Here is a 22,608-nt window from a genome sequence, read left to right as displayed (position 1 = left end):
TCGTGGTGGAAGTGTTGTGTGACACCATCAACGACTCAAAATCTGCGGTTTTGTATTGTGTCCGCAGAGTTTGTTGATGATTGGGGCGCTCATTAGTTGTTTTGCATCCTCATAGAATGCCAGGTCGCATGCGAAAAGTTTATAAGACTAAACAATCTTTTCGCAGCGGCGGATCCGGCGGTGTCGCCTACTCAGGTATGTAGACCTAGATTGTCTTGATGGGGTTGAATACCCATGTTTGTGGTCATCGGTGTGACAGGATGACAGTATGAAAATGATGAATGAAGGAATGACACTATGTAAATGATGATACCATTTACATATACGGGTACCCGGTAATGAAGCAAAACAGTGCCACATTACTAAGTATGCACCATCAAGATTTACCATTTCTAAGCACTAGGCTGGATAGATTAACAGTGCAGGTACTGGTACTTCACTATAAAACAGTCTGCTCTGAGAATGTGGGTGGTTAGGGGATGGATGTCTCTTCATAGGTATATGTTGTAATCACATGGAATCCAAATGTATACTGATGATCAAGTGGCCAGGCAGAGTACAGACATCATCCATGTGTACATCATGTAGCTCAGTGGTCATGTGTAGGTGATTTCAAACTCATTTGGCACACAGGGTGCAGGTTCAACCCCAACCTAAGACACAGAATTTCTAGATTTCCCTGCTGCGATTGTTTGTGGGAGCTTGTATGACAACAAGAAGAAGCTCACAATGCATGCCAGCCCAGTGATGCAAATTTGTGGAAGACTAGCCCCAGATGGCTATTTCAACTCTCTATATACTGGGCTGGCAGAGTATCATAGCAGCAGCAACCATTTGTAAGCCATACACTGTTTCATCCCTGATAACTTTACTCCACCAGCCCAGTATTTTGATACCATATACATTTGGGCATTTGTTGTTTTACTCACGCCAACACGCTTATTCACTCGCATGTATACGGCGGTGAAATCATTATCTAAATAAAATGGGCGTTAATACAGAACTCTGCTTCATGGCCTCATTAGATAAAATCTAGGTTTTGTTGAAGTTCACAACTTATATATGCAGTGCATGTTGTCCAACATACTAAATTTCTGGCTATTATCAGCTGTTCCGTGAATATCTTCGGATGTTTTTTATTTCCCTTATTGTCTTTCACCTCATTGTCTGCTTGCTGCTGCCATGTACAAGTGAAATGCCCGGATGATCGCGGCCTTGAATAAAGAGAGGAGTTGATTAGTTGAAGATCACTGATTGCTGTCCAGCATTCATTGTTTTCTGTCACATTTGTATTTCACACATGGAGAATATTTAGTAGTGTGCCAAAGGTTGATAGTTTACCAGAGGCTCTCTAGTGTCCTCCATTAAATATGACCAACCCGGGCCATATCTAGAAAAACAAGGTGACACTGTGACTGTGCATAAAGAAATTTAATACATGCAATTCAAAATTATGCTTTCTATGAGCTTTTAAGTCTGTGAATGACAGAAATGTATATGAAAACATAACTTTTTATTGGTAATCCCTCATATTTCTGTTGAATTTACTTGTTAGTTTTAATACAGCTTGTTTAGTTTGGGCTTCTAACGTTTTCCAGAACTAAAGTGACTCGGTATCGCCCTGCCAATATTGTTTAATTGAGTCAAAACTTGAGTGTATGATGTTTCCTCCACCCACAAAGGTGTCCACCAGCATATGAAAAAAAAGGTAAACAATTCTTGGGCAGTTCATCAGTAGGTACACATATGTTTAGGGTTCATTCTTAATAAGCTGTCCGTATTGTTCGTGAAATCAGATATCTCCAGAAAAACTCGTGAAGAAATGGTAGGTGAAGATGAAAATCTTTGATGGCAGAGAGATCATGGCCAGTAAGTTACATTTTTTGGTGTGATTTTTTACATGTAGTTACCTCGGTTTAAACACTAGGCAGTTGGAGATTCTAACCATTTGTGACGGAATGGTTTATTTGGAATCATTAATGCAGCTTTTCGAGTGTTACCTTCATGGAACAGTCATGACCATGATCTACTGTTTTATAGTCACCAAGTTTGTGTACATTGTTTTTGTTGCAGACGTAACAGTCTATGATTATGCACATGTTGATAAACCAGTGGCCGGTTGTGTGAGACTGAAGAAAGGAGCAACAGTAATCTCTCAGTCACAAGGTATACTATTTACCAATTTTTTTATTTATTTTATTTTTGGCTTCTGTGGCTCAGTTGGTTAGCGCAGAGTAATGACCCAGGAACCTCTCACCAATGCGTTAGCTGTGAGTTCAAGTCCAGTTCATGCTGGCTTCCTCTCGGGCCGTACATGGGAAGGTCTGGCAACAACTTGCGGATGGTCGTGGGTTTCCTCTGGACTGTGCCTGGTTTCCTCCCACCATAATGCTGGCCGCTGTTGTATAAGTGAAATAATCTTGAGACGGCGTAAAACACCAATCAAATAAATAAATAAATCAAATAGTGTATTTTTTTCTTCTTCTTGACCTTTTATAATTTTTCAAGGCTCCAAAGCCCCATATCAACTTTCATGTCTTGAACTACGTGTCCCAGCCTGATTGATTTGCTCAGGTTTATAAATCAGAATCCATGAATGTAAATTTTATGAAAATTCATGAAGTTCAAACAGTGTACATTGCCCATTTGTTTTGCAGCTAAAATGCTGGCAATCCCACAGAATGCAGAAGGTGATCTGGACTGGTTTGAGAAAGACTTGGATGATTTTGAAATAGCTGAGGTTGACAAAGGCTTGGAGGAAAATGGTACAGCTGACCAGTCTGGGCTGGAATTGACAGGTACATTCACATATGGCCACATTTATTTTTTTCTAAGTAGCACTATATACCTACATGTAAGTGTATTACCCATTAGGAGCAGTACGGCCGGATCCCAACCCAATACCCTCTTCCCATCATGGCCGGGCCATCTACATAGCATACACAGACCATGATCCTTACTGCCATCTTCTGGGGTGGGCCTATCATTGTACCATTTTGGACGTATCATCCAGTGATTTTCATCAGAGTTTGCCAGTGTTCATGATGTGTTTGTTGCGAACTTATTTACAGCATTTCCGTTGTGTCTTCATGTATTGACAAAGTATTTTTTCCTGCATGACAATTTCCGCAAAATTCGAGTTTATAGCATACACAAAACATATATAATACATTGTAGATTTTAAAGTTGTACAGATCGGGAACACAGGTACATTATGCAGTGACGTCATCATTACTTACTGTAAATACAGTAAATAAACCTGCAAACAACTACTTTGTGTAGTGCTTTCACACTGACTCACCCTAAGAACATACACATGTAGCAATTCGTAAAAATTTTTTGTCGTAAAATCAGTCAGCACGGAATGTCATAAAATGATTGGTTCCTGGTCGAGTTGTATACCCATCATGCAAAGGAACATGATTGGGCCATGATAGGCCCACCATACACTGGCCGTGGAGCCATAATAGACATAGGATTTTCGGCTGGAATGCTGCTGTATGGGACACCAGCTCCCAAAATTTGCCTCTATCAGTGTCTTATGCTTTGTCTTGTGTAATCAGGCTTGATGTTTGTTTACACAAGAAAATGCATTTAAAAGAACTTGCCACTCTGAAAGACCCCAAAAATCATGGCAAGCAAAACTATTGTTGACTTTGACAGTGCTGTAATTATCAAAGTATCAAAACTCAGCTGAAATGAATTTGCAAATTCACAATAGCTGGGACATCACGCAGAAAATTTGTCATCTAGCACTCAAAGGGAGGATGTCAAATATATAAACAACCAACCGCATGGTTTCCATAATGCTGGCCGCCGTTGTATAAGCGAAACATTCTTGAGTATGATGTAAAATACCAATCAAATAACTAAAAACTCCAATCAAATAAATAAATAAATAAACGACTAACTGACCAACCAAGCGACCATTCACTTGGTGTATATGGTAATACCATTGGTGCTAACTTCTTAGAAAAGTGAACACAATTTACGTGCCACACCTCAGTGGATGTACAAAGAAAGAATTGCCACTACTGGCAGGTGCATTTAAGATCCCTTGTCTTGAGTTCGATGTATACGTATACATGTATTTTATGGTGAATATTTAATTAATGCCTCCTTTCCTATTTTAACAGGTAACATAAAAACAGTGAAGACATCCAAGTGTTCTACACAGAAGGCTGGCAATGTGTACCCTCTGGACATCTGGTATATACTATCTAACTACATCCAGCCAGAAGAAATAAGCACGTTTGCACGACTCTGTCACTCAGCGTATACTGTTGTACATAGTGCTCATTTCTGGAGGCAGCTTTACCACAGGTAGGCATGTAAGCCAACACAGTCATATAGGCAATAATATGTCATGCAGTCCTTAAAGACTATGCTTTGAAAGTTTTGAAAACCCATTTTCACAAAATTTCATGGATCACAAAATTACCTTGACTAAATAAGGTGATATAACAAAGGCAATGTCATTTATGAAAAAATTTTAAGGAAATTAATAGCGACCACTGACACAGCACTTAACAGCATTTATTTGGTGATCTACACACACATACATTCAAGCATCTACAGGGAAAGTTTGCAAAACTTTGAAATTGGCACGAGTGGCTTAAGTGCTTTTGTACAGATACCTACCTATAAAATAAATGAAGCAATATAAGCATGATGAAAGGAAACATGTTATTCTTCCGTGTACATGTGGTACATGTAAACTAGTCTGAGCTGGATGTCACATATGGTGTTCTAGGCATGAGGCTTTAGTAAGTCAGCACAAACACTGTCGATATGACTGCATAGGAATCAACAGACAAAAAATACACATTTTGCCGAAAATGTTTCACATTTTTAGTGAAATGTAGAGTATAGAGTCTACATGTATTTCTGATGTTTGCTTGTTAGTAGTTTAGTATGTAAACAACTGGACACCCCCCCACCCCCCCAAACAAAAATGGCCATAATGTTGTCAGAAATTGGAAAAACAGTCTAAAAATTAAACTTGATCAGTAAATTGTCATGGTAAAACCATTTAATTTATTTATTATGAACCATATTTAATGACAGACTTCACTGCAAACCAAGGCTGGTACGTGCAGTCTTCCCTGGTACCGGCCCAGATAGCACAGTTGGTAGAGCGTCCGCTTGGGGAGCAGTAGATCCAGGATCAATCCTGGGTCGAGTCACACCTATAAGACCTTAAAAGAGGACGTTGAAACCTCCTCGCTTGGCGTTCAGAATGAAGGGGATAGTGCAATGACTGGTTGACCCGTATCAGTACAATGGCTCGGGCCAGGCGGCTTACTTGCCTTCGTTATGTCGTCTCAGTGAAGCAGCACTAGATAAAAGAGTGGTAGAAATCCGTCCTGCAACAAGGAGGTACATTCCATACACCCTAAGGATTCCTTCGTCATCATATGACTGAAAAATTGTTGAGCACAATGTTAAACCCCAAGCACTCACTCACTCACTCACTCCTCTGTTGTTATTGGTAAATGACTAATAACGCCATGACTATTTATTTTCGGCTGTGGTAAATGTGTTCTTGTGCATTTGATTTTAGGCTCTTTTTGTTGTTGTCCCCAGATTTTTTAGAGTGGATATTTCTCTTCCGGAAGCCCTGGGTCCTGCCTGTGTTGAGCGGTGTCAGGGACTGAGAGCAAGGGTCATCCAAGCTCTGTACTACCTCTACCCTCCCTTTGTGAGCACATGTAAACTCTCCAGGGTCTTCCACGATGAGCCCCATCAGCTAGAGGGCAAACGGTGCGAGCGGTGCTGGTACCACCACGTCTCTGACAATGTCTGGAGGTTTAACTTTCAGCTGAGAACAGAAGGGCTGGGTAAGAGACGTCTGTGTTACAGCAACAATGGGTGCGTGGACTTGATGAACGGGTACGATGATGTGTTCTACAACCCTCTAGAGGGTTGCTGTGTCCTGCAGGTGTCCTGTCAGAACTTTATGACTCACCCCATGGTCATGGGACTCATTCTGACGAAGGTGTACCTTAATGTGAGTCAGGATATGAAGCACCATAAGCTGAGGCTTGTATTTGACTCACAGATAAATGCTGCACAGAAAGGGACTCTGATTACACAGCTTGTCTTAGACCCTGTGCTGAATGTACGTGTATTCCATTGGTGGGATCCACAGTACCACCTAGTCAAGTGAGAACAATTCCTTCCAGGATATAATCATATTGAATGAAGTAGATTTTATCCTGCCATGGGAGTCGGTACTCCGGTTTTCATTGGACTAGGCCACATTCTGATGAAGAAGTTATCTCCCTTTGTTCTCCTTTTGCGGAAGCGATTTGCTGAAATGTCAGCCTTCTGATATTTCAGGTAGATTCATTACACCATTACTTAGTGACAAAATATGAAAATATTTGTTGTCATAAATCCCTCATAATAGAGTTACTAATACCATATATTTCACATCTAGCTAATAGTATGTCCATGTGAAAACCTGAAGTCCCATGACCTAGAAGTATGCAACTTCCTTATAGCTAGTCTCCACAGCTTATTACACCTGTTATGTCATCGGTAGAAGGTTGCGCCACCCGGGTGGAGAATATGCCAGCTTCTTGGGTGGAAATTGTGAACTGAATCATGGGAAATCTAATGTTAACGGCTCCTACATGAACTGCCCATACCTTGAAACGGAAACTCATATTTAAAAACTAGGATTTCGCTGATCATTGTTGCTATGCAGAACCTAATGTCTATTTTTATATTGCCCAGCAACTCCCACAAAGCAACAAAAGCAGTTTCTATCAAAGACATTGTTGTCCTTTTACAAAACTCCCAGTTGTCCTAATTTTTTTTAAGTCTATTTCAACCACAATAACGTATGAAACTTTTTTTTCCACCATGCATCAGTTGTTTCTCAAATGTTTGCTGCACAACAGAGAGTTAAATGATACATTGATGTGAAAGATAATGTATTAGAGATCGAAGAAAAGTGTAAAGTGCCTTGGGGACTAGCAATAGGGAAGTTGCCTACTTTTAGGTAATAGACTTATGGTAAAACCTATTACATGAAGCTGGACCACAGTCTTCATAGACTCAGGGTAGGCTGGGCATTGATTGTTGGGGTGTTTCACTGGCAGCTAGTGTAACAGCATCAGGTGAATTGAGAAAGGTCTGCTTCCTCATTTTTTACCGACAGCAAAACTGGTAAGAGTGGTCTATGATAATATTGTGTGAATTGAGTTAGAATGGATTTTGCTGCTTTCCGGGATGTCCCTTGGGTGGGGGCTTCATTACCAGCGTATGTTTTTTATTTAAGATGTGAACAATTCCGATGGTTTTGTGTTACATACAGCAATTCAGCTGGCTTTGTCTTATATACAACAATTCAGCTGGTTGTGTATTACATACAACAGTTCAACTGGGTTTGTGTTACATAGAAGAATTAAACTGGTTTTGTGGGTATGTACAAACAATTCAACTGGGTTTGTGTTATATGCAATAGTTCAGCTGGTTTTGTGTTATATACAACAGTTCAGCTGGTTTTGTGTTATATAGAATAATTCAGCTTGTTTTGTGGTTTATGCAACAATTCAGCTGGTTTTGTGTTATATACAACAGTTCAGCTGGTTTTGTGTTATATAGAACAATTCAACTGGTTTTGTGGTATATACAACAATTCAGCTGGTTTTGTGTTATATGCAACAGTTCAGCTGGTTTTGTGTTATATAGAATAATTCAGCTGGGTTTTGTGTTGCATACAACAATTCAGCAGCTTTTGTGTTACACATGGAAGAATTAACTGGTTTTGTGTTTATATATAACAATTCAGAGTAGAATGTTGTTTGCTTTACACTGCTAACTTAGGTACAACATGGTGAAGAAACCTAGTCATTGTAGATTTTCCTAAGATGGCTTAATTATGGCACCAATAATGTTAGATATGGTTGTATGATGAACAAGCTTGTTATAGGCCTACACAAATGTGTTTGGAATGTTAGGCAAAGTGAGTTTTTGTTATAAGAAAATAAATCATCCATATGTGGAATGGATGATTTATATAATGGTCCACAGTAAGTTATCTCCCCTGTTGAACTGTGAGGCGTTCACAATTCTTCAGATGTATTCATTTTTGTGCGAATAATTTTAAGGCACCAAAATATTCAAGTATTTTAGACAATGAATGTTTGTGGATTGTACAAGTAAGTTATTGTTTTAGTGACGTAGTTTGTGCTTTCATTATATTTCTCGGCAGTAACTTGTAATTATTGCTTTCCTTGAGTTTCTTCATTGGACTGACTTACAAAGATGTTCTGTTGGTGGGACTGAGGGTCAAGCATTATAGACCGTCTCAATTCAGATAATAAGCTGCACAGTGAGGTTGTTTGTTCAAATTCATGTCCTGCTACAAGCACATGTTGTTCAGCTCCTGCTACACACACATGTTGTTCATCTCCTGCTACATGCACGTTGTTCACCTCCTGCTACATGCACGTGTTGTTTATCTGCTACATGCACATGTTGTTCAGCCCCTGTTACACACACATGTTGTTCATCTTTTGCTGCATCTCCTGCTACTGTAATCAGCAGTCATGTGAGTAAATAAAATAATAATAACCTATCTGTGATAAGGCATGTCTGGTTCATATGCTTGATAGCTTGGACATTGGCATGTATACAGTCATATGTTACTGTCAAGCACATTGGCCCCATAAACAATATTCCTGATTGTATATCCAAAATGTTTGTAAAACTTTTGTGATGTGTATCGAAAGAATCATTGATTTATATTTGTTGAATTCTATTTTGTACTTTGGTAAACCATCTTGAGGAAAGAAAGCACCCTTGATGGTTTATTAAATTGAAACAGTAGAATTTAACATTCCTTGCTCGTTTTGTGGAGTTAAATTTTTGTTGTCATATAACTTTTTTTATGGCCACATAACAGTGAACAGAAATACGGGAATTATAGAACTTTTTTATTCCTTAATCAGGATAGCTCTCCATTCCATGAGTGTTGATGTCATGAAGTTCCGAGAGTCACTATACTGAGACAAACTATTGGGAGTGTGTGTATAACAGAAAGATACTGTAACAAGCCAGCTGGGAATGTGAATTTACATACCATGTATACTGAAACTAGGAATTTGCCTGTTGGGTTTTTCAGTTTTTGTTAACTGCTGTGTATATGTGTGAGTCAATGTGTACATTCTGGCACTAGCTATACCATGCATGAGGTGTTTCTGTGGCTTAACTCTGAATGTTCATCAGTGACTTTGTGGTTTAACCCTGGCAATCGCGTTCCTCTACCCACACTTATTACCGTCATAAAAAGTGAATAACTCTCAAGTTTGATGTACATATCAATAAGTAATTATGTGAAGGAATGAGTTCATAAAGAAATGAATAAATATGTACATATGTGTAAATTAACGGGGAAGCTGTTATGTAATACATATATACATATATACAGTGTATACATGTAGATAAAAGGTGCCTTCTTCAATGCCTGGTATTGTTAGCTCTCCCTCAGGCTACCACGTAATGACATAGGTATTTGATTATGATAATATACCTGTAGCTGTACAGTTAGACACATGCATGTACAGTGTCTGCTTTTGTTTTGTTATAAATTAACCAAAAATGTATAATTTACATGTATTTAAAAATAGCATGTATCCATGTATTACATTGTTACACTGTTAACATTTGGGGATGCTTGATCAGGGGGACGCTTGATCAGGGGGACACATGATCAGGGGACACTTGATCAGGGGACACTTTCACAAAACTGTGTAGTACAGATTATTTGTAACTTTTTTATTAAGGACGTCTAATAATTATTGTGCCATAAAGCGATGTGATTTATGAGGAAAGGTAATAATTTACAAAATTAGGAAGATGTGAGCCCTGAGACTTCCAGTTACTAAGTTACAGAGTTCATCTGATAATAATACTAAGATAAATGAAGGAAATATACCATTCTTTGATGACAGTGATGTTTGACAGATGTCAGAATCGCAGCTTTGTACTTGATTTGCTTGATAATTTTTTAGAAGGTGAGAGAGGGATATGCTGAAGCGTGAAGTTTAGTTGTGTTAGAGAAAAAAATCCAGAGTATTTGTAAGAAGGAGGGGAGAGTACTCTGATGGAATATCTTTAAAATGCACATTTGTGCACAAGGAAGACTGTGATATATTGGTATAACAAGCAGTTGGAATATGTCTGACTTCACTCATTGACATGATGTCCTATATTTGTATACCCTGTACATATTGCTGCATTACACTGGCCAGTTTGTCCTGCACAAAAAATCATTATATGGGTCCATGCAAATTTTAGGCTGATCTCTTATACAATCTTTACAAATGTTTCAAATTTGTAACAAGGCTGCTCATGTATGTTGTATAAGATATTAAATATCACATTGTTAATTGTTTTGTTTTGACGGTTTATTTTATTTATTAGATGTTCAAAGAAGAGCTTGACATAAGTGTACATCTGCCATTGCTTGACATGTACATGTGTTTTATGTATTTTAACAATGAGATGTTGGATAGATTTGTGCTGATAAAGCTTCTTTTAGTGTATACACTTTGACTGACTTGTTCTTCTGTCTTAGAGTCAAAACTGGCTCAGCTAGTTACCTAGGCCTCCATACTCTGAAGACATGGTAAGGTTTTGCTATAGGACATACTCCTTTAACGCACTATTCATGCTCCATTTCAGCACTGCCACCACAAGCTAAGCTTGACCTATGGAGCCTTTAATACGCACATAGGCTTGTTTAGGCTTAGCCTCACGACCTCTCCTGGCACGGAATTGTTTAATCAGCATTTATCACGGGTTTTGGTTAAGATCATGTTAGATAAAAAGACTGCATGTATGCAAGAAGTTTGAAACCAAGTACTCAACTAGGTGATTCCTTATGTTTATTTATTTGATTGGTGTTTTACGCCTTAATCAAGATATTTCATTTATATGATGGCGGCCAACATTATGGTGGAAGGAAACCGGACAGAGCCCAGGGAATCCCACGACCATCCACAGGTTGCTGATAGACTTTTCCAAATAGAGCAGGAGAGGAAGCCAGTATGAGCTGGACTTAAGCTCACAGAGACGCCATTGGTGAGAGGCTCTTTGACAGATTCCTCACAGCGACGCCATTGGTGAGAGGCTCCTGGGACAGATTCCTCACAGCGATGCCATTGGTGAGAGGCTCTTGGACAGATTCCTCACAGCGACGCCACTGGTGAGAGGCTCCTGGGACAGATTCCTCACAGCGATGCCATTGGTGAGAGGCTCCTGGGACAGATTCCTCACCGCAATGCCATTGGTGAGAGGCTCCTGGGACAGATTCCTCACAGCGATGCCATTGGTGAGAGGCTCTTGGGCGAGATTCCTCACAGTGACGCCACTGGTGAGAGGCTCCTGGGTCAGATTTCCATGTAAGTAAACTGTTTCACAAACTTGAATGAAGAGACAGGAAGCCCCATTCTATGGTCAGGATTTCTCTGCTTCAGGACTTCAACCTGATCCAAAGAAGACCGAAGCTGTTCTTCGGATGCTGTAATCAAGTGATGTATCTGGTCTTCGTAGAGTTGTTGGACTGGCCAGTTACGCAAAATTGTCCAAATTCTTCAAAGGACTGACATGTGTGAGGCTCTGCCACAACTAACTGAAAAGGGTGTTGAATTCCAATGGATGGAGGAACATGAAAAAGCCTTCAGTGACATCACAAAAGCTGTCACTCGAACCCCCATCCTTAAATACATGTACTTCAACAGTCAAGAGGAAGTAACTCTTCAGTGTAATTCTTCACCTACTGGCTTGGTCAGCACTGTTACAGAATGTGCAAGCTGTTGCATATGCCAGCCTCTCACTTACAGCCACTGAACACAATTATGCTCAGATTGAAAATGTCTGCCATCGTAATATTCTTGAGTATGGCCTAAAGCCCCAATCAAATTGAAAAGGAATTCCTGACAATTGCAGTCACATGTCTGAAATTTCACCAGTGTATTTTATATGGTCGTGACAATGCTGGGGAAAACCATAAATCATAGGAGGGGATCGATTCAAAAGAAATATCTCCACTCTGCTCCCAAATGCTTGCGCAGAATGTCCCTTGTCCTACAAAAGCACTGTCTACGCAGAATGGATCAGGACTGTTACTGTCTGACTTGCTTTCCCATGCCTTCTTACTGACATGTGAAGACAACTATGCAATCGAGATACCAAATCAAACATTAAACAAACTAGGGTCGTGGAGCTTCCTGCATCTACACTGCCCCTGGAGCCTCACCTAATGTGTTCGGACAGGCTGTTAAGCTACTAATGGTCCCCAACAATTAATCTTTTTACTGCTTTGTATGCTTTATGTGGATATAGAACAGGCTTTTACTGGCTGACAGTTGAGGTAGGATACTGTGGGTTAAATCTTGCAGCCTTGAATACATGTACCATACCTAAAATTTAGCGTCGGCAAAGCAGAGCTTGGTCATGGCGCAGATTATCAGTGTGTTGCCTCAGTCCGTGGTCTGTTGTCCGTGCATGGTTTTCCTCAGATGCCTGCAATCTCTGCAAATAACTGTCATAGTTCAACTGAAATGCTTCACATCCAGCCTGTTTATTTGATATTTTCTATACAATACATTGGCAATTATATAAAGGAAGGCAGTGTTACGACACTAGAGCTTACAGTAAAAATACAGTAGTACATGCTCTGTATACCATCTTTATACAAATGTCAGTATACTGTGTAGAAAACAAATCAAAACCAAATAAGCTGATCTGCGGTAGAGACAGATCGTAGGTTCCAACATAAGAATACGTTGGCAGAGGAACTGTTGTCCACAACAATTTCTCTGAATAGCTCTGTAACGCCCGATATGTTCCAACGGGAGCTCAAAGAAGGCCAAAAATATTATCGTACACAATGCAAATTAATTTCTTCTGAACGACTGATAACGCATCTCCGACCATCTAAGATTGTAGAGCCTGTTGTGCAGAAAGTAGTCGACCCCCCCCCACCCCCACCACCCCACATTCATCCTCTAGATCCACCCTTGTACGATCATATACAACAAAGGATAATATAAAATTCATTTATAAGGCTTATATTACACTAAACCGCGCAAACGTCAAATATGGCATAGTCAGAAACAGGGTTTACATTAAGGTCGATAGCAGTTTAGGTAACTGGTGTCGCCCCTTGTCAAAACATACTGAACTCCGTTCAATATCCTGCATGCCACTGTGTTTTTTTGACTTCACCCAAGGCCATGAGTGCTTCCCGTCGAAACTGATGTTATGCAGGTTAACATTATGAATTAGAAAAAGGGTTCTATTTTTGTTTTTTGTGCAAGAATGACTTTCAACCTACTTATGTGTACAGCTTTTGTTGTTACGTGTCACTGACTAAAGGCAATTTTGGTATCGACTAATTTTATTGACAAGGGGAATAGAAATGGACTATAGGCACATGGATCTTCCTGACACTAGCAATCCTGTCAATAGAACATGCTGTTTCCAACCAAATCACGTACCGGTATTTTTTTGTCAAAGCTTTTGGATCAATATTTAACATTTTTTTTGGCGGAAACCAGAGTAAACCACGACTACATGTAGGTACCTTTACAATCCTCCGGACTTACGGCCATGACAAAACTACAGTGGGAGCTGGATAAGTATTGACTGCGACCTCACTGGTCAAGGGCCCAATCTATGACAAAGCAAGGGTACAGCTGATAAAGCCATTAAGCCCACCCCGCTTCGGGCCACCCTCCTCCAAAGTGACTTTGTTCATTACTTACCTAGGGGATGTCTCGAACCTTCTTCTACATACAGAAGGTTTCAATGTGTGTCAGGACTTACAGTTAGATAGCCTCAGATGTTTCACCAAAGACTGAAATTGACTGTATACTGCATGTTAAAAACTGAGTTTATTTCAAAACCTTGTAATACATGTATTTTAACATATGTATATATGAGAGTACACACACACACACACACACACACATATATATATATATATATATATGTATATGTTTGTGTATACATACAACTGTGTACATGTCGTTAAAGTCCCACAGCCCTGTTCTGTACATTAGATCAATAAAAATATTTGGTAAATTCGAATGTCCAGTAAGAAGTTTGCACACTCTAAGAGCTAGAGTGTAAACAAGGTAATCAGGCATTAACAGTAACAAGACTGTGTTGTACAGAGAACCTGGGCAATACAGGCCGCCACGGTGTAATTCTTTCACATCTCACTCACCAGATCTGTGTACAACACCTTACATTTAACATGTAAAATCTTCAGTAAACAATCTGCTCCAAACACTAGGCAATTTGTTCAAATAAAAATATGAAGTTTGTATATAAATATAAAACCCATTTTCTAAAATTAAAGTTTCTAACTAGTTCTTTTTGTCATTTTGTAAGCCTCAACAATACAACTTTATACAAAACACAAGGCAAACGGGTTAGCATGACATGTTGACTTGTTTCCAAATGGAATAAGACAAGTGATCTATAATAGCGCTAACAACAGACATCTTTATAACCAGTGATATTCACTTCAACACAAACGCCCTTAACTATCTTCACTGGAGATCAAGCTGATACACAGCACAAATGTACAGAATAGATTTAATACAAAACTTTAGCATAAGTGGTATACTTAAAACCCATGAAAATGTATACAATGTTATGATCAATTATTTTTTTTCTTTTTTTAAATTTCATTGGAAAATAAATTTCGCATAAAATTCACACAACAAATTTTTCAGTTTCAGTGATGTTTGAATGGGTCTTACAATCACATTGAGTAAAACAATTTACAGGAGTTATTTTGCCCATCCCCCCCCCCCCCCCCCCCCCACTGCAGCACAACAGTCCTCCGAGTATTGGGCAGATGGGGTCGCAGAAGTTACAGAAGAAAAGTCAGCACCCAAGCTTGGGGCTAAGTACAGCTGTCTTAAACAATCTCACAGTCACCATAATATCAGCAAACCAATTTCTAACACTAATTATGCAAAAATACTGCCTTGAGAAAATGAGTAATTCTTGTTAGAGTCTGGGAGTTATTTGATCCAATAAGACATTCGTATGGAAATGAGTTCTGTTGTTTGGTCCGAATCTCATTTACATCTATAAAAGGACACACTCTAATATCAAGAACTATCAACAGTCTTTTGTCACCATGACGAGTTCAAATAGTGCGGATAAAAATATTACTTTTTGATCGGGGCAGAAAACTTTGCTATCATAGGAAGCAATGTATCTACAAACAGCCTATTTTCAAAGTCTTAAAACAGAGTATACTCCATAGTTAACATATGTAAAACTGAGTAAGCATAAGTAACACATCTGAAAAGAATAAAATATGTGACCTTACACATCACATAAAAATCAACGCACACACGCCTATATACAAGCACAACACAAACTGAAGATAACAAACTACTGAGGAAACTAGTAAGAGGATTAGTAACTAAATGTCCACTGACTTTAATGTGTTAATGCTTTCTAGAATCTAACTTACCTGGTGCATGCATCTACATGTACATAAACAGTACACAAACCACAACAACCCTAAACACATTTGACTGAGAACACTGTTTAAAATTGCTTTTTAGTCATTAAGGAAATGGCCAGAAATGGTCCTATATTTTTGACAAAATGTGCCTGTAGATTCATTTCACGTGAACTGAGTCCTCCATCACTGGTCATGTGATCACACAGAAATTCTGGTAGTCTACTCAGTATTTAACATCAAAATGGCCAGGAAGTGTTTTGCTGAATTGTAAACTTGAAAACACTATCTTTCTTACACTTGACGTAAACTTGCAATTCCCTTCTTAACCACCTCATCAACATAGAAAGAAATTACAGAATATTAATATCATACAAAATATATAAATACTATAGCAATAATCTACCATTCTTATGTCTTAAGAATATCTTGACATGTAATTCTCCAAAGTGTAAGTATTAATAGCACTATCTGATCACGCTTAGACAGCCAGAGTATACAGGTCATAGTCCAGCACCATTCACTGCTAGCCATACGTGTTACTAAACATCATATACTACAAATAAAGTTTACATGCACTCTACACATACAGAATGGGGAACAAATGTGATATAAAAGCTTTTTTTTGCAGAAACTAAATGTATATAACTCTTCCAGCCTTTCTTCAAAACACTGGCATGCTCCAAGTGTAGTCTAAACCGTTTTGAGGAGTTGAAATATAGCCAGCTGTGGTTTCACCAATTTCAACTTTTCAACATTTACGGACATGCATCTCTTCAACAAAACAACATTTTTACACACACCGTTCCACATTCTAAATGCTTATTGTTTGACACAGCAGCAATTACCTGAATATTACAGTACTACGTAAACGGTCACATATTTCACTACTTCAAACAACTAATCTTCAACATAATGAGTAAATGATGAGAAAAGCAAGTGTAATACTCTGTTTGCAATGAACCCTGACATACTTGTGGAATGCGAATCATAGACATATATACGTGTTTACATTTACACAGAATACATCTCGAGGGTAATAAAGTCAACATATGATGAGTTCTAATACAATGAAAACAAATTCTTAATGACACCGGATTAAGGATATGGTGTCTTAATTACATAATTTATGTCTCCAAAAAACAAAAGATCACATGAACAACAAAATATATCATATGGTTCTATCAGTGAAATTATATTTACATGGCATGTGAACCATACACCTTTAAAATGGTAGCAAATGTACAAAATTTGATGCTTATCCAACATGATTTACAAACCTAGACACAGAAACAGGAAGCGAGCATGCTGGCATTCCCTTTCAGAGCACAAGAGTTCTTATTCTCAAAGGCACATCCACTTTGTTCAGAGCTAAATGATGCTGGGCTATGATTCACCTGTCGTGAGCCTTTCATACACTATCCAGCCAGCAGTTTCATTTTGATGCGAGTTTGATTTAGACGGTTTATGACGTGTGTGAGTCACATGGTTGACGAGTGAATATCAGGTTGTACTCCAGGAAAGGTTCACTTCTTCCTGGCAAAGCTGTACATGGCTGCTCCTGTCACAAAAGATAAAGCATCATACGCTTTTAACGCTTTCAATGTTCATTATTTACCAACACCAGGGTTGCTTTACTCATTTAATGATATACAGCAAGATGCATGTACCTGCAGATGTGCACACATGTGGGATTGGGTGAGTGTAGTAGGGATTTTGGGAGGGGGGGGGGGGGCTGGGTGAGTGATTTATTGAATTTTTGCTGTTTACAAAAATTTTATACTTATACAATGGCAGTCAGTTTCATTAGTGGAGCGTCTGCAGTAAACCACCAATATTTGGCAAGAAACTGATGAACTTTGCCACTTTGAGACTTGAATGACCTACTGGTGCACGACAAGTGGTCTTTAACAAATGTACTACTGTGCACTTCTTTATTGTAACCAAGGCCCTTTTGCCCGTTGCACTTAGACTAACCTGGCCTTATCATAAATGAACCTTACATCAACAACAGCACTTGTACACCTCAATAGTTACAATTACTAACATGGAAGATTTTTGGTTGAGCATTCCGGAGCATGTTTCAAACATGACGGAATTCAGTGAACAGTCCTTAAGATTAATTTTTTTTCTCTTATCACCATTAACAACAGTTTCCGATCCTACTATTTCAAAATATATTCAAACTGCAAAACATACCGATGTTGAAACACGAAATCTCAGCTGTGATCTGAAGTTATATCCCGCTCGAACTTTCCATGCCACAGTGGTTTGCTATAAAACACAAAAAACAAAGGATCATGGTGATATAATTATATCTCTTTTGAAAATTATACCAATAACAAGAAAAGTTTTATTTAATATTACTGTTTTATTTAAAAAAAAAAAAAACAGTGGGTTGGTCTTTAAGCAACCTGCGGATGGTCGTGGGTTTCCCCTCGGCTCTGCCCGGTTTCCTCCCACTATAATGCTGGCTGCCGTCGTATAAGTGAAATATTCTTGAGAACGGCGTAAAACACCAATCAAATAAACAAATAAATAGATAAATAAAAAAAAACTAGTAAAATAAAGATAGTAACAATTTGCTAAAATGGTATTCAAAAACTATGATGTAAATTTCCACTGTGATTAATTCTGCTGAATACTACTGCAAACCTTCCCAAAACTGTAATAGCTCATTAAATTCCAGACAAAACTTACAAAATTTCCATAGACCTAAGACAAAGACCACTGACAGTTTCACAAATGAGTTACAGAGACATGTGATGTGACTTTACCTGTGCACCATCGGAAATGTCAGGCGGGGTATTGATGAAGTCTGATCTGGACGTCCCACAAGCTCTCTCTGATGAATGATCACACAAGGACACTGTGTAATGTCCTTCCACACTGTACACAAAATAAAAACCATAAACTAGAATTTGGATGTCCGAAATATCCTCCCTTCCATCCCCAAACATTTAGATTTTTGGTAAGTTTCGTAAAAAAAAAAAAAACAGCGCTGTAGTTTGGGATGTGATGCATGGACAAAATGGTGTTTACAGACAGACAGATGGACAGATAGAGTGATTCCAGTATACCACCACCCCCCACCACCCCCACCCCCTCAACAAAACAGGTAGATTTACAATGAACATTGTGTACACACAAATGAGCACACTGAATCATGCTGAATAACAGTACCATGGAATGATGACTTGGGCTTTCCCCATGAGTGCCTTTCACCAAGATCCCTGGACCATGAAAGTTAGATATCCAGCACGGTGCCTATTTCTGACAGTCCCTGGCAGGTTAACTAGCAGTACACTGCTCACCTGAACTGGAGGGTGACCTCAATCTCGGGGTTGAAGGTCTTGCTGACTGGGATGTGACAGGTGAAGTTATTCTGACAGTCCCTGCAAGCTTCACACTTGACTGTGTAATTCAACCTCTCAAATCGGATATCCACCGGTACTGAAAACAGAAACCCCATAGTTTAACATTCAAAATGAACACTCCGATTCTACATATTATTACACAAGGTATCCTGCACCAATCCATTAAACTCTTGCAAGAAGGTTTCAAACAAACTAAGGTATTTTGAATTATGTAACCATATGATGACGACATGATTTCTTTTTTTCTCTTTTCAGAAAATATTATTTACAAACATTGTAAATCTAACTTAGCAGGTACATGTATCTACATGTGCATACATGTACCTCAATCGACATACCGTTATTTTCATCCCTCTTTCGCCGCCTAAGGAGGTAGTTTCTGTTGATGTGACCCACAACATTGTAAGGTGGGTTGTTGTTGACAACTACCACTGGATGGTGGTTATCACTGGGAAGAGTCACTACTGCAACCTTCATGGGCTGGGTCTAGAGTCAATCAAACACAATGACACTATTGTTATGTTCTGTAGGTGACTAGCAATGGATTTAATTTGTATACACTGTTAGTAACAAACACAGATATAGTATATACATGTAATACTAGTATGTACATTAGGCTCCAAATGAATCTATTCTGAGAGCGATGTCACAGCTTGAGATCATGGAATAAATTTGTATTTATTTATTTGTTTGTCATAACACACCTAACACACAAGAAATTAATATCAGCAGACATCATAATTCCAATTTTTTTTTGGAAAACGTCTTGCCGAATGGTTTGAGCTGATATCAGAGATCTGTCTCTTACCGATTAATAAACTGGCCACTATGCTATGGTCAATAAACGAAAGATAGCAATGATACATGTAGCCATCACAACTACATGTAAGTATACAAAATTTGTTTGCTGACCAGTTCAAAGGGAGACAAATGAAAGATTCCTTTCAACAGGTCTTCAAAAATACTTACAGTGCCAACTTCATATGTGGGTGACACACTAGGACCCGGTCCAGATTTGGCAGCAGTTCCTGTGAGAAAGAGAAGACATTTTCATAAAAAGTCAGATGATCTCAAATCCAGTCAATCAACTGTATATGTCATATACCTGACCCGCTACTCAATAATATATACCTGAAGTAAAGGTATGAAATGCATTCTGATCACCCCCTAATGAAATCTGGCAAATAATAGTCTCTGTCCATCAAAATTTCAACTCTGTTTCCTACTTTGGACAATACTTTGGACAATCAGCTCACACTGATAAAGCAGAGAATATTTTTTTTTTTCAGCATTAAGGGCAATGGCATGGTATGTGTAATTAATGGTCATCAATGCAAACTACTCTCTACATACCTATACAAATTTTGAAAACGTAATTTTAAAGCTCTAGCAGGATGTACGGTGTAGGTTATGCCCCAGGAACCAGCATATACAGGTACTCTGAATTTATGGTCATGTGTACTACTGATGTAGGTTGTGGCCCAGGAACAAGCACATAAATGTACTCAGAACTTATGGTCATGTGCACTCCTGATGAAGGTTGTGGCCCAGGAACCAGCATGTACATGTACTCAGAAATTATGGTCATGTGCATTACTGATGTAGGTTGTGACCCAGGAACCAGCATATACATGTACTCAGAAGTTATGGTCATATGCACTACGACATAGGTTGTGACCCAGGTCTTCAATGAATGTTTGTTCACACGTGGCCAAACAAGTCCAAGGCCTAGCATAGTACATGTTCTGCCTGTAAATGACTACCCACAGCACTTATATTATACATGTGACCTTCAAGTGCCTTACTTACTGTTAGCATCGGGAAATGCAAATCGACTGTCTGGGCCAGGCTGATCTTCCTGGGGTGCTGGACAGCAGAAATTTTCACACCCCTCAACACAGCCAGATGGCAAAGGCATATAACTTTGTTTCTTAGTTGCTACAAAGAAAGAATAATTCATTGGTGATAAACTTTATGTAGCACCAATTCTGTGCCTGACAGTCAATATGTCACTAATGTCCGCAAACAGAAAAGGTATCAGAGAAGTTAAAAGATGAGATAAAAGCTGTTTTGACAGGAACACATTTTATCATTCACAATGCCTTTTATCATGCACTATACATGTATACAATAAGAGCCTTGATGTCTTATATAAAAGGTAATTCTTGCATGACAAATGACAACTGACACATGGTTTGAAACTCTCTCTGTTCCAGATAAAGAGAAAATGGATAACTTACTTGGAGAGAAGGAGGGTGAAGTTGATTTTGATGATGCTCCTGCTATTGAATCATGGGGTGAGGTACCCCCGCCCGGGGTGGCTCTGGTCGTGGTGGTTGATGAATGGGGCCATGGATTCAATGTGTGACCAGTTTGTCTGCAGAAGAATTAGAATCGTTAGATACAAGTACATAGTACCTGTGTTATCAAACAGTCGATTATTTAAGACTAACAAGATGGACATAATAAACCTGTGATATTACAAACCAGGAAGCCTTAATTTACTAAAAATCAGTTGAGTTCAGAATGCATAGGTGAATCGCTTCAGCGGTGTGACCATAGCAGTCACAACCCAACAAAGGGAGATAACCTACTCAGCAGACACATTTGACGTCAACTGCAGGATCCGAGAATACATCTGTACCCCATGTGACCACTGCTGTCCAATGAAAAGTGGAGCATTTTGTCTCATGCTGGATAAACAAATATGCTCCACTGGCCTAACACCACTAGTCAATACACAAATATGCTCCCACACTTTGTAAATCTGAACTGAAAGGTGGTACTTACATGGGATTGTGTGTTTGCTTCACACTGCCAGCTGAAGACGGGGCCTTGTGCCGTTCTAAGATATACAGCACAGTGATGGAGACTAGGCTGTCAGTATGAAAATAAAGATCAAATCAGTATTACACATGTATCCATGATCTGCTACCATCCTATTTCTTCAACCATTTCACATGTTAACCTGCTCTTGTTTACACATGTATCCATGATCTGTTACCATCCTATTTCTTCAACCATTTCACATGTTAACCTGCTCTTGTTTACACATGTATCCATGATCTGCTACCATCCTATTTCTTCAACCATTTCACATGTTAACCTGCTCTTGTTTACACATGTATCCATGATCTGCTACCATCCTATTTCTTCAACCATTTCACATGTTAACCTGCTTGTTTTATTTTATTTATTTATTTGTTTAATGTTCTACACAGTACTCAAGAATATTTCACTCATTTTTACAACTTCGGCCAGGATTATGGTGCAAGGAAACCGGGTGCTCTTGTTTTAAAGTATGAAAATATAGGTCTACAGGCATTTACTTTAGAGTCAAATGCAACCCACCAACTTGTATATAGCTGAGCCAACTCAAAAAATTTGAATTTCTTTTAGCAGCATATTGAGGTAATTTCTATGGCTACAATTCTGCGAAGCCCTGTTGCTGGCAAACCAACCATACAAAAATTAGCACCACAGTCAAAAACAAGCTAGATAAAATACTTTCCAGGAAGCTCTTCAACAAGCGGGGAGGTTCCAGAAATAGGGTATCGGGTTTCCTTTGTGCAAATCTGATTTCTTCGGGATAATCTCTTAAGCACAAATTTTGCCTCTTTCAGTTCAACTGAAGAATACTTAATTTTTGAGCGCCAAAATTAATTTTTATGACATTTATTTGCTTTTAAAATGCACTTTTGAGGCAAAATGTATGGCCAAATA

At 38.8% G+C, this 22,608-nt stretch overlaps 2 protein-coding genes across 3 annotated transcripts in view; one reads left to right on the top strand and one right to left on the bottom strand.

The window, feature by feature from the left end:
- Positions 1–19: 19 nt before the first annotated feature.
- On the top strand, positions 20–6,447 carry LOC135468990 (transmembrane protein 183-like). The gene is made up of 5 exons (XM_064747503.1): positions 20–195; positions 2,074–2,166; positions 2,658–2,798; positions 4,137–4,323; positions 5,587–6,447. The coding sequence occupies exons 1-5, from the start codon at positions 117–119 to the stop codon at positions 6,167–6,169; spliced, it is 1,083 nt and encodes a 360-aa protein (XP_064603573.1). The 5' UTR covers positions 20–116; the 3' UTR covers positions 6,170–6,447.
- Positions 6,448–14,845: 8,398 nt separating this feature from the next.
- Positions 14,846–22,608, bottom strand: part of LOC135467711 (myelin regulatory factor-like) — a 62,520-nt gene continuing 54,757 nt past the window's right edge. For both annotated transcript variants that reach the window (XM_064745530.1, XM_064745531.1), the window contains 9 exons: positions 21,676–21,762; positions 21,126–21,262; positions 20,695–20,823; positions 19,855–19,913; positions 19,224–19,371; positions 18,823–18,961; positions 18,286–18,397; positions 17,708–17,782; positions 14,846–17,069 (listed from right to left, as the gene is read on the bottom strand). In XM_064745530.1, the coding sequence (XP_064601600.1) occupies positions 16,974–17,069; positions 17,708–17,782; positions 18,286–18,397; positions 18,823–18,961; positions 19,224–19,371; positions 19,855–19,913; positions 20,695–20,823; positions 21,126–21,262; positions 21,676–21,762 (982 nt within the window). In that variant the 3' untranslated portion in view covers positions 14,846–16,973. The remainder of the gene's footprint in view (positions 17,070–17,707; positions 17,783–18,285; positions 18,398–18,822; positions 18,962–19,223; positions 19,372–19,854; positions 19,914–20,694; positions 20,824–21,125; positions 21,263–21,675; positions 21,763–22,608) is intronic.

Source organism: Liolophura sinensis, chromosome 6 (genome assembly GCF_032854445.1).
Source record: "Liolophura sinensis isolate JHLJ2023 chromosome 6, CUHK_Ljap_v2, whole genome shotgun sequence".
Taxonomy (NCBI): Eukaryota; Metazoa; Mollusca; class Polyplacophora; order Chitonida; family Chitonidae; genus Liolophura; species Liolophura sinensis.
Note: the sequence above shows the minus strand (reverse complement) of the source record. Positions and strands in the feature narration are given on the sequence as shown.